Below are 12811 nucleotides of genomic sequence, written 5' to 3'. Positions count from 1 at the left end.
CTCGCGATGGTCATCTCTGAGAGAAACAGTGATCTCCGAAAGGTGCGGGACAACGCGCCAAACAGCAGTAACAGCAGCAAAATGCAAAAGAAGGAGGAGGCCGCGAGCGCCATCGTTCCCTCTTCCCTTTCCCGAGACGACATCGGGGGAAGACAGACCCAGAGATAGAGAAAAAAATCACTTATTCGCCAAGCCGAGCAACGTACGCAGCCGCAAAAAAAAGGGACGTGCGCAGTCGGGGCATCCCTACCGCGCAATGTCACATTTTCCGAGCGTTCGTGCTGGTGTGCCTAGAGAGATTTAGCATACCGGGCTCCCTCCGCTAACGCTATGGCAGCCGGTAGCGGGGCCCGACTGGGCAAGCGCAAATTCCTTCCGGTAGGGGGAATTAGTTCCGCGAGCCAGTCTTCGCCATGCCCGCGCATTCATCCACAACCTCCTCAACCTGAATCGGTGGTGCAGCGACCGCCGAAGAGCACCTTCCAGCTCGCGCGGCGTTCGATATACCCAATGTCGGGAAAAATACGGTTCGATATAGACAATAATTCGATACACCCGTGTTCCATATATCCGTGTTTGACTGTATATATATATATATATATATATATATATATATATATATATATATATATATATATATATATATATATATATATATATATACTTTTAATTCGGCATCACTGCTTTCTGTGAAGATCATGAAGAACACCTCCATAAAAACAAAAACACATGCTATACAACAAGCCCCTTCAGAAGCGGCTTCACTACTGAACACAAATATAAGGGAAGATATCTCTCTGGGGGAAATTTAAGAACTGTTGCGTCAAAGTTCTTAAATTTCCCCCGGAGAGATGTCTTCCCTTGTGTTTGTGTTCAGTAGTGAAGCTGCCTCTGAAGGGGCTTGTTGTATAGCATGTGTTTTTATGGAGGTGTCCCATATTAGGCCCAGGGCCTTTTATGTTTCTGTATATAAAACATCTTATATTGCTGCTTAAAAAATGGTCTTCACAAAAAGCAGTGATGCAGTTTTAAAAGTATATATATATATATATATATATATATATATATATATATATATATATATATATATATATATATATATATATATATATATATATATATATATATATATATATATGCCCTCTACCCTATCCCCCTATTTCTATGTACTCTTTCCTCCCTATCCCACCTCCCCTACACCAGCAGGCGTTCCGGTGTCCGCCCCTAGGCGAGACAATTTACACCTGTTGGTGGACCTTCCTTTCTTTCTTTTGTACAATAAATACCTAGATACATCAAAGTGGCCTCAGGGCACTATGTCAAATACATCTTGTGAAAGACCCTATGTATCCCTATGTAACGTCATACACAGAACAACTTTGTAGTCCGCTTCCCCACTATACACAAATGCACTGTTGGGAAGAGATTTAGAGGAGTATAAAATGGAGCTGTAATCATACTCCCGCCGTAAATGGCCGTGCTTCACTGCGCAACGCGCAATGTCAGAAAGCCAGCTTACAAAGTCCAAGCTTACACCGATCTTCTTAACGACGGCTTCAGCTGTGCACACAAGTGCATTGCTGCGGAGACGTCGTATTCAGGGGCAATATAAGAAGTTGAAAAAGACGACTCTTCGCCTCCCTCGTGCCCATCATAATCATCATCATTATGCTCCATTAAACCACTCATCAAACCACCTCCACTGAATGATGCTGACTTAGCAGAAGCAGCACCTCCCTCAGCATGGGCTCATCTGGCCCCATTGCCACCTTCGGCATCGCTGCCGGGCGGCCCTCGGGCCGTCCCGCCTACTCCTTATGTAAACTCGCCACCCCCTTCTGATGAAAATGCAGCAGTCACTGATCCAGGACAGTTTCCTGTGTCCTCAGAAATGTCGCCCGCTTGTGTTGAGGACTCGGATGAGATGGAGGTAGGCCAGTCCTCCCCCCCTGGCACAAAAGCGCAGGCATCCCACTGATTGGGATGTCAGTAAAGTTCCCAAACCAAAGAATAATAGAAATACAAAAAGTTCCGTGCAGTCTCCCAATCAGCCGCACGACATACTACAACAGGCCATATCATCGGCGCAGCTTGGCTAACAATGACAAGTATACGAGTACTCCAATGGAATTGCCGCTCTGTTTTCTCTGCTTCTCCTGATCTTAATTGGCTTGTGGCTCAATACCACCTAGACGTTATCCTACTTCAAGAAACTTGGCTTTCTCCCCAGAAATCATTTTTTATTTCAAATTTCCGCTCGTTTCGTTTGGACAGGCAAGGAGGGGTGGGGGGTTATTGATTTTAGAATCGCTAAAATTCTGCCATAGTGCACACACGTCCTTTGTTTCTCTCTCATCTGGGAGTGAAATTCTTGCACTTGACTTTGAATTGCCAGGAAGTCCTTTGTTTCTCTCTCATCTGGGAGTGAAATTCTTGCACTTGACTTTGAATTGCCAGGAAATGTTTCATTCTTCCTTGTAAATGCATGCATACTTTCCATATGGGTTGGCATCGACTGGTTCACTGGATGCAGCTTCGGCGGCTTGTAAAAATCATGTCATATTAGCAGGGGATTTCAATTCTCATCATGTGGACTGGGAATATCGTACTGATGCTTGCGGGAGGCGTTTGTGGGAGTGGATTAGCGACCACTCTCTCTCCTGTGAGAACTCAAAAGCGGCTACATGCCTGCGCGGCCAAAGTAAGTCGGTATTGGACTTGACTTTTGCGAAGCCGGGTCTTGTTGCTGCGTGGTCTACGGCAGACTGTGCTACATCTAGTGACCACATCCCCGTGGTTTTTGATATTCGCGCAAGGAAAAACGTTACCCGTAGGGAGCACTCCTTTGTGAATATGAATCGGTATGAAAATTTAATGTGTTCAGCATTAGCTTCGATACCCACTCAAGAAATTGACGCTCGTGCCAAGGAGCTTGTATCAGTAATTCAGGATTCGGCCACTCGAGCTAAATTTACGATTTCTTCGGTTAAAGGGAAGCCAAGCAGTCCTTGGTCGAATGAGAAATGTGGGAATGAGAATGAGGGATAACTATCGAAGAAAAGCAGCGTGGAAAAAATTACAGTGTAACCAGTGTCCCGAAAATTGGAGCAATTTTAAGTATTTTCGCGCTGTGTTTAAACGTACTGTTGCACGGGCAAAAGAGATATATAACACAAGTCGCTTCTCTTTCCTTTCGAAAACTTGTAATAGGTGTGCGCTCTTCTCGTTCTTTCGGATTAGAAAAAACGGCCACAGCTCACCAAACCTTGATTCCTTCATACACACGCCAACAGCCTTAAAAATTCTTCTTGATCAGTTGGCTGTATATATGCTGCAGGCTCGTTTCACTTCCCGCTACCCAGTACTGGCCCCACCGGCCGCTGGCTCCCCTGTTCTGGGCCCGGCTTCTCTTAACTTTGAAGAGGTTACGAAGGGAGAGTTATACGACGTGTTACAGCGTGTACCCGATGCAGCACCAGGCCCAGATGGTATTACTGTCCCAATGATAAAGATGATGTTTACGGAGTCGCCTGAAGACCTCCTGCATATTGTGAGCCACTCTCTGCGCGCTTCCTGGGTGCCTCTCGATTGGCGTCTGTCGAAAGTTGTTCCCTTGCCTAAAAACCTGGGTTAGGTCTTTCATTGGATAACATTAGGCCGATAAGCTTAACGTCTAATGTTGTAAAAATTGTTGAGAGGGTTTTATTTGCCAGAGTCGAAAAGTTTTTAAATAGTGCTAGCATTTTGAGTCCTCGACAGGTGGGCTTCAGGCCAGGCTGCTCGATATGGTCGGCGCACATAGACCTAGAGAGACGCCTTCATCTGGCTCGTCGTTCCAAAGATGCCGCAGCGCTTGTGACATTGGATGTGGCCAAAGCTTACGATTGCGTGGAACATGGCATACTTTTAGAAAAGATGGATCGATTATGTTTTCCCGAATATATTACTTCGTGGGTTAGGGTCCTTCCAAGATTCATTCAGCTAATTGGCTAGGAAGTATGCTCAATCGCTATTTACGAACAAACGCGTTTCCTTTCATGCACTCCGTGGACTGCGCCCAGCTTCGCAGGTCATTTTTCTTCACAGAGTGGAAAGGGCACTAATTTTCTTACAGCCACGACTCGTATACGCACCCGCCGCGATGGCTCAGTGGCTAAGGCGTTGTGCTGCTGAGAACGGGAACGCGGGTTTGAGTCCCGGCCGCGGCGGCCGCTTTTCTAGTGGATACGAAGAGCCAAACCGCCCGTCTATATACGAGATTTCGGCGCATGTTAAAGATCCCCAGGTGGTCAAAATCAATCCGGAGCCCTCCACTATATGGCGCGCCTCATCGCCTTCATTTTGTCGGCGCGTTGAACCTTACAATCAATCAATCAATCAATCAATAAATCAATCAATCAATCAATCAATCAATGACTCGTACGCAGTAGCATTTGTGTTCCCGCGCAGTCGACTATTTCTTCAAGACGTGGCGTTTTTTATTCGGTTTCAAAAGCCGCGGAAGACGGCCGGTAACGGCCGCATGATCGATAGGACCGTGCAATCGCGCCAGCCGAAGCCCCTAGCCGACATGAAGAACCACCAAGCAAGAAGGTTATCTTGCTCCGTGACGCAGCATAAAATGCCTTGTCATGCGTGCTCCGGTGGCCGCGCGGCTGCGACTTGATGCGATAACTTTTTCGTCTTGTTTTACAACTGGCAGAATGTTCTGGAAGACGATATCGATGTGAAAGAGTGGAAGGGTAGGCGGTAGCCGACCAATAGCAGCGCTCTGTAATGCGAGGATAAGAGCGGTTTAGAACAAGGGGTACGCCATTTTGTCTGCCTGTTGCGCATCGGGCGCAGAGTAGCTGGCGGCGATGGACAGGTGAGTTTTTTTCCACGCGGTATACTGTCTATTGGGGAAGTTTGGTTCGCGCTAAGAGGTGTTTTAATGCCATAAGTGTTGTCGTTTTCGTTTCCTTCAGTCGTTTTTCGTTGTGCCTGTGCCATCCCCGCTCCCAACCGGCTCGCTCGGACAAGCGAATACCCACGAGGGCCTCACGGACTTCCTCCATGGTATGCTGCTTCACAGTCTTCACCGACGACTCTTCCAAGTGGTGAGTTCCGTGACTGAAGGCCCGGTGCGACGTGCGGCGTGCCCACGAAACCGGCTTTCGTATCATTTTTTTCGCGACGCTGAACGTTTGCGTATTTGAATTTTCCTAACCGAGCGCACATTAGCCTCGGAGCCGGACGTTTCCTGGGCCGTCGCGACGCAGGGATACTGACCGTCGCCAAAGCTTTGCGGTGCGCGTTAGGCTGTAGCTTTCTAGCTTTCGGGACAGCGGCGCAGTGGCGGTGTTGGAGCCCTTCGCCACTGCCTCTAGCGTCGGACTCAGCTCGGAAGCCCCGTTAGGTTGTGGTGATCGTCGGTATTCCTTTCCGAACGCCGCGGTATAGCCGAGGTATATGCACTTCGATAATGTATTCCGCTCGCACGTCCTCGGTTCGCGCGGCGTTCGGAATACAGTCGCCACCTTCAACGAGCATCACTGAAGCACGGAACGCAGCTCTGCGGTCCGCGGCTCCAAATTGGGGTCGTGGCAAAGGCGAGTGATGGAATTGGTGTCCTTGGTTCCTTTTCAGGTTCGCGTCCGGCACCGCCTCCGCCCTCCCCTTTCCCTGACCCTTGCGTCGTGTCTTATTGCACTTGCTCCTTCCCGCAAACATGCACTACTCTTCTGGCTAGGCAGGTACACGTCTCCATCTGTCCTATCAACTGAGCTCGACGACGCGTGTTTTGTACAGAGGTGTTTTCTGGTAATAAAAGTGGTTCTGTCGCTGTTCGTCTGTTACTTTGCCTTTCAGCGTCCCTTCCCGTTCCTGCCAGGCGTAACTTGGTCCCCGCATTCGGTAAGCCATGATTACCTTCGAAATTACAACATTTCTAACGTGCTTTGCCTTTTGTTCCAGACCGCCTCCTGCCTATGCGTACCGGCCACCGCCGAGCAGGACGGGGCCGTCATCGAGACGTCCAGAATGCCGTTCGAGTCGAGCTGTACATGGCTGCACCTGTCTTGAAATCATTAAACCCTGTTTGCAATCGGTAAGGAATGGTGATCTCCCTAAACGTAACATTTTTAACGTGATTTGCCTCTTGGTGCAGATCGCCTCCTATCTATGCGTCCTGGTTACCACCTCGGAGGACGGTGCCGTCATGGAGCCTTAACGGATGCCGTTCAAGTCGAGCTGTGCGTCGCTGCGCCTGTCTTGGAATTAAACCCTGTTCGAAACCGGAGTACTGCTTTTGTCGTTTGTACGCAGTCGATGCGGCTCGCTGGCTCTGTCGGCTCGAGCGACATCAAGTACTGTGTCGGTCTCTTGTATCTCGTTTCGAACAGTATTATATATAGCAAATCCTAGTTGTCATAATGGCGCTCATTAAAGTTGGGAGAGAAAAAAAAAGAGCGAACAAGTTCGCACTCCTAGTGAGCATAATTCCAAAAATGATTCGCTAGGAGTGCGGTTAGGGTCAGCCCTTGACCCCGTGTGAACGTCGCACCGTTCATTAAGCGAAGTTCTTACTCGAGTACTTTCTCCTCTGGCTGGTGTGAAAGTGTTCATTCTAGGCAACGTGTCCTCCCAGGATTTGGCCCCGGACGGCGAAAAAGGTAAACGGACTGTTGTGTGTAACTTGTACAGGGGAGTTCGGCGTAGCCGCCGGCAAAGTAGCACGCGGACAGAAGTCTGACCGTTCTTGTCACTCGTAGAGTTGAGTGTAACACTCGGCGTACTGTTTAGTTTTCTCAGTGGCTCTAACTGCACCAATTTGTGTCCAGATAAACCATGACGTGCCATACCAGAGTGTTACCAGATGTAGGTGCTCAAAGGTTAGCGATTCAGTATCGACAAGTGTTGTACGTAAATGTGCAGTGAAGGGCTCGATTATGCATGGTGGCAATGCGAAAAACTGTCGCAAAGCGCCTCAGTGACGCGCCCCAAGCAGATCGTCACAGAGGAGCCTAGCAGCCCTGCCAGAGTGGTGCGTATACCTGTGCGAAGGATGTGAGCCTGTGGGGAACCCCGACTGAGTTTTCACCCCCAGAGGGACGTTTCTTCAAACTCACCGGAAATAAAGTGTGCGCGCGTTCCGGTGTTCGTAAAGATGGCGGCGTCAGTGTCTGTTGACGCTGCCAAGAGTCAAAAGACGTTTGGTTATGTCTCCCGCCTACTTGCTTGGCCAGCGGGCTCCTTCATCTCGAAAGCAAGTGTGCCCTGGCAGAGAATATATTTCCTTCGTGGTCAATAAAAATGCATAAAATGATTCACGATTGTTGTCCTCCCTTGCTCCACTCACCAAAGCATTCACTAATCAGAGGCACCGAAAGCACAGCGGCAAACAAATAATGTTCACATATACGGCCATATTTTCGCTTCAAACCAGATGAGTCCTATTCGACGGTAGAAATACATTTACTGAATTAAGTAAAGAAACAGTAATGCGATAAAAGACCAAGTAAAAGAAATGAAAGAGAAAGGAACAAAAGTGAAAAAAATTGCTGAAAAGGTACTGAATCAGGCTTACGGCTAATGCGCGGGGCTCAATCTCTGACAAGACGACGAAATCTGCCGGCCACTGTATACCGCCATCTAACCTCCACACGTGATTGGCGCAGAGAAACGCCCTCTCACGGACAGACTCCGCCATTAAATGGCTCTAATAATGTTCCCTAATGCCTATGGAACTAAACACATGAGTAATTTGCCTGGTCAAGCTAAGGCTGAAAGATTCAGAACTAGCGCTACTAGCCACGGGTGCACACTAATGGGGACGAAATACGTACGTCTCAACTCAGCCCGCATGCAGTCTTTGCCTCAACGGGCGCGCTTTCTAACCATTCCGACGGCGCCGAAAAGGGCAACGAAGGCGCCAAGAGGCACGATTTGCGTCGCCGTTATCAGGAAAATCTTTTGCTGATAAGGGGGGTATTTTTAAGCATTCTTTAGCAAAACTTTTCACTCGAAGGTGTAACCATGGTGTAACATTAGGCTGCGCGAAAAGGTGTAAACTTTGACTCCCTTGAGGGTGTACGTGCTGACTCTCTTTTGCAGGGCTATACCTACACCCTTTGAGGGAAAAGTTTCGCTAAAGAACGCTTCAAAAGACCCCCCTTATCAGCAAAAGATTTTCTTGATAACGGCGACGCAAATCGTGCCTCTTAGCGCCTTTCTTGCGCCTTTTGGTGCCTTCAGAATGGTTAGACAACGCCAGTTCAGGCCAAAGATTTTCGTGACGCTCAAAATATACGCCCCTTCACATCCACAAGCCTGCGAAGCTGTAATTAGCCACGCATTACCGAGTTTCGCGTAATTAATTAACGGAGACTGTAATTTAGAAATCCGTGGACCTTTCAGCAAACTTGCCGTGTTTTCACCATAGTGCAGAATACTTTGGCTCGAAGGGTGAGAACTTTCATGTTATCGGGCAAATCTTTTGCTGATAAAGGGGGTCTTTTCAAGCGCTTTTCACTGGAACTGTGGAAGTATAAGCCCCGCAGTAGGGTGTCAGTCCTTGCACCCGACAGAGGAAGAGAGAGAGAAATATGTTTATTGGAGAGGTTGGCATAGGAAAGTCAGAATTTGCTCCCTTGCGTGCAGCGTAATGTTAGACCTTTTGGGGGAAACGTTCACATCACGTGTGTAAGTTTTCTCTTCGACGTGAGTTTTCATGTGATCTTATTTATTCGTATTCAGATATCTTAGTTAGTGAGGGTTTGTTCTAAAACGTAGTTTCCCATCCAAATTCCCTTTTGTATTCATATTTTTAATTTTTTTCTTTTCAATTCTGTACATGCACGATGTGCTCAAGCTGGCGTAGCCAGCGAGCTCAGGAGCCTTGATAGAGGCAGCAAATATTTAGAAAACTCTTTTATTTTCGCAATTGAAGCAAGGAGTATGAGCGACATGGCGAGATGCTACGACGTCATGTTTTGGCGGCGTGATGGATTGCAAGCTTGTACAGAACACGGGCAGGCTTGGACGCGCTTCGGGTTTGGAACTTCAAAGAGGTGTCCTGACTTGTCGAACAAGGCCAGCGCGCTGAAGCTAAGTGAATGCAACATCTGAAAAAAAAAAGAAAGAAGAACAAGAAGAAAAAGCCAAAGTTACACATATGCAGCAGTCAGGAACGGAAGCAGCTGCGGGCTGGCGACCCGGTTTATTACAGCTCCATAGTAGGGAAGGGAGCAGGCCGATAAGCATCCTTAGGCACCACAGATTACATGAAATTAGTTTTATAGACTTTCAGTCGTGCTTCTACGAGGTCGCGGCTTCGATTCCCGGCCGCGGCGGCCGCTTTTCTGATGGAGGCGAAAAGCAAAAACACCCGTGTGTACGAGATTTCGGCGCACGTTAGGCGTACGTTAAAAAAAATGGCAGCATCTCAACTCCGTGGATAATGGCGAGGGTGCGGAGTACGGGGACCGTGACATCCAAGTTGCACCGCGAGTGAAATCCGATTTGCGCCCCGACCGTCATTCGATTTTAGTCACTTTGCCTCCGCTTGCCGCGGTTTCGTATTCGGGGAAGCTCGTTGTCTTCGTAGACGTTCACGTTCGTTTCCTTCCATGGCGGGAAGAGGGTATAGGATTTTCAGAACCCGCTTACATACGTGGTGCACGTGCCGCGGCGCCATCTCGTGTTTCCGCGTAGCGCCATTTAGCGTATAGTTCGATGCAGTCACTGTGTATTACAACTTCATCACAACCTGACTACACCGGTGCTTTTGCGCGTTTTCTCGTATGGACACCAGGCCATTCTTCCCTCGAGGGAAACGAGGCGGCACACGCCGCTGCCCGCGCTCTTACATTCCGGGCGTTTTCGTTGACGGAAGAGGACCTTTCCGAACCCTCCATCTATAGTGAACTAGAATACTTGGGTATTCTAGTTTACTATACTCTATCTATCCCCCGATCTCTCCCCGATACACAGAAATCTTGTATCATTATCGCCAACTGCGGGCTTCAATACCCTCCTCCTCACCTATCCCTCAGCACACAGGCGGCTCGAATTTGGCGTCGACTGCAGACCAACACATTCTACAACACCACGATACTCCACTACATCTCTCCCTCCACTTACCCCTACAACTGCCCTTCTTGCTCCGTCCCAAACACTACCTACCACCTGGTGTGGGAATGCCCCTACGCGCCAAACCCCCTCCCTTCCCCATCCCCTGAGCAGTGGGAGCGCGAGCTGGCCAGCTCACGGTGCGAGGACCAAGAACGCCTCATCACTCGCGCCCAAGCAGCTGCGCTAGCTCGCGGCTATCTGGACTGAGAAAGCCACCCACTTTTATGCTCAATAAATGTTTTCCAATCCAATCCAATCTCGTTGCTAGATTATGTTAGTGCCTGTTTTCGAGTGTTTTGGAGTGCTCTTGTACCCTTTTAGATAGTTTCCGCACAGATTTTCGCTTAATGGTGGTGTGCGCACGGATTGACGCGAACGGACATTGGAAGGTCCTAAGGTACTCCGCACCCTTACAGGCGAGGGAGTAAGCCGTTTGGCTCTCGGGTACTAACTCACGGTCGTAGCCCAATGGGTAAGACGACTGACACTACCTTTGTCTGGTCTACCAAACACAGGCTCGAATCCTGCTGGTGCCTGTGTGATTTTTTGCGATTTTAAATGTTATGCGCACGGACGCGGACGGACGTTTTGAGGTCCTAAGGTGCTCCGTACCTAAAAAACGCGCCTCGTCGCCTGCGTTGCGTCGGCGCGTTAAGCGATACAATCAATCAAGCTTTACAGCGCAGGGTATACAGAGCAACACTTCGCCTTCCAGCCAACCCCTCTACAATACGCTTACTCTCAACTGGCACCGTTAACACAATCCCCCAGCCCCTCGAAGACCACCGCCTTAGCCAACTTGCTTGTCTATCCACAACCCCCTAAGGTTCGTTCCTCCTGCATTAACTGAACCTCACTGCTCCACTTCGACAAGGCCACTGAATTCTTATATGGATGACTTTTGAAATGCACGCTGGCTTTCTCTCATGCTACCTTTTATGGCCCTTACGAAAGAATTTCTTATGTCATTCGGTAAGTTGGCTTTCCGAATACGGGGTTGGTGAGCCTCACTACGTTGGAACTGGAGCGCACCAAAGGAGCATCGTACCTATGCGCCTCCTGGACAGCGTCGAGAAGGCAGAAAGGGAGCCAGCTGGCAGGCGCCTCTGCAGCATCCCAGGAGGCTGTTGATGTGGCGACCAAGCGCCCAGCCTCGCGTGCAGGGCCTTCGCATATCGCAGTCCAAGTCTGACGCCCACGATGGAGAGCCTGTGTGTGCATGGTAACCACAGAGAGGTGTTTTACGTAAGCTTTGCCATTGCCGCAACAGTGCCGCAAATGGCTATGAACCAGCCCATCTGGTCCACATCGCGTGCATCTCACAGACAGTGAACCAGCTGCTGGCAAGGGCAGCAGGGGGTACTCACACCAATGAGCCCTCTCCATTACCAGACATGTACGGGCTACCAGCACTACCTTCTGGGCCGAGCAGTGAAATCCCTCGCCTAGCGCAAGCACCTGCGGTGCTCGCGATCCGACACGTCCGCACACGGGCTCCCCAGGCGCAGAACCTTTGCCCGAAACAGGCAGCAGGCACGCCCAGCTCCAAGCCCTCCAGGCGGCCCTGCGACATGTATATGTAGAGCGACTTCAGGTGAACCACGGTGTACCCGATTGTGACCAGCCCACGTCCCCGGGACCATCGCCGTACCTCGACTACGAAGGTAACCCAAGAGAAAATGTAACTGGTCCCAGGTGGTGTATGGTTAAATTCCCATTTGGGCCCAGATGGTCCTTGCTGGTCCCAACTGGTACCAGCTAGTTCCAGCTGGGAATTTAACCACAAAACAGTGGTACCAACTACCATTTTCTCTTGGTAAGGTCACTGTTCTGCAGCAAGAATGAGCTTTTTTCATTTAGTTGTTCTTGTCCCAAATGCAAAAGAAAATTTTTGGCATATATAAGCATTCTACGCCCGTACAGCAGCTTCCAGTGTAAGGTCAATGGAGCTCATTGTGTGCAGTCTGCATCGAATTTATGCACTTACGTTATAACATAATTTACGTTACGTTAGCCCCTCGTTTTCTTTTTAAGATAAGACCTGCACTACAAATTATGTGTAGCGCAGGTGCTTTGTTAAAAAAAAACGACAGGCTATGAATCATGCATACAAGAAGCGTTATATCGCTAGAAATAATTTCAGCAAATACCAGCACTAAGCACACAGATATAAGCACAAGAACAGCGCTGTTAATGGTGAAAATTACATGAACATGGCGGGATTACCCCTCACGCAAAGCGGAATAATTCAGCCATCGGTATTTGTCAAGACATGTCAGTTGTGATTTCCGTTTCTGTTTTGAATCTCTAACGCAGCCCATCTCGTAGCTTCTATCAGAGCTCTGAGCGAACATGAGAAGCTGGTCGACATTTCAGTACAGCTCAAATGTCGAGTCTGCTGTACTGAGCTCCCTCTTGGGGTTCTGAAATAGTTGCATTATTCTCTGTCAAGTATTCAATGCTTCGTGCATAAATGCCCTATAGCCTACCTGAAGGCTCGTTCTATACAGTAACTTTTCTGGGGCGGCCATTGTAAGAACCACTCCTGGATAAGGCATAGCAAGCCACTGCTAAGTTCATTATTCAATGCCATATCAAACATTAAATTTAGCAAGAAAAAATAATAACACAAAGACGGCGGTGTCTGACCATGCTCTTGCGGTTAGGCATGTCCTGTGCAAGTCGAGCAAAATCTTGC

The 12811-nt window shown here is 48.8% G+C and overlaps 1 protein-coding gene and 1 long non-coding RNA gene across 5 annotated transcripts; one reads left to right on the top strand and one right to left on the bottom strand.

Annotated features, from left to right (window-relative positions):
- Positions 1 to 4300: 4300 nt before the first annotated feature.
- LOC144147184 (uncharacterized) lies at positions 4301 to 6280 on the top strand. 4 transcript variants are annotated; one of them, XR_013317847.1, is made up of 5 exons: positions 4301 to 4867; positions 4968 to 5058; positions 5851 to 5895; positions 5956 to 6088; positions 6149 to 6280. It is a non-coding gene; the product is annotated as an uncharacterized LOC144147184 (long non-coding RNA). The 4 variants fall into 4 exon arrangements; XR_013317848.1 differs by lacking the exon at positions 6149 to 6280 and adding an exon at positions 5629 to 5735 and having other exon boundaries at positions 5956 to 5996; XR_013317850.1 differs by lacking the exon at positions 6149 to 6280 and adding an exon at positions 5629 to 5735 and having other exon boundaries at positions 4968 to 5099; positions 5956 to 5996.
- A 2615-nt stretch (positions 6281 to 8895) lies between these two features.
- LOC144147183 (uncharacterized) lies at positions 8896 to 11881 on the bottom strand. The gene is made up of 3 exons (XM_077679253.1): positions 11481 to 11881; positions 11162 to 11322; positions 8896 to 9104 (listed from the first exon to the last, which is right to left on the bottom strand). Exons 1-3 carry the CDS (start codon positions 11684 to 11686, stop codon positions 9088 to 9090), a joined length of 384 nt encoding a protein of 127 aa, XP_077535379.1. The 5' UTR covers positions 11687 to 11881; the 3' UTR covers positions 8896 to 9087.
- Between the last annotated feature and the right edge of the window lie 930 nt (positions 11882 to 12811).

The sequence above is a fragment of the Haemaphysalis longicornis genome, unplaced genomic scaffold, assembly GCF_048455015.1.
Source record: "Haemaphysalis longicornis isolate Haplotype H1 unplaced genomic scaffold, Haemaphysalis longicornis Haplotype H1 scaffold_7, whole genome shotgun sequence".
In the NCBI taxonomy this organism is placed as follows: domain Eukaryota; kingdom Metazoa; phylum Arthropoda; class Arachnida; order Ixodida; family Ixodidae; genus Haemaphysalis; species Haemaphysalis longicornis.
This window is presented reverse-complemented; position numbering and strand designations above follow the sequence as displayed.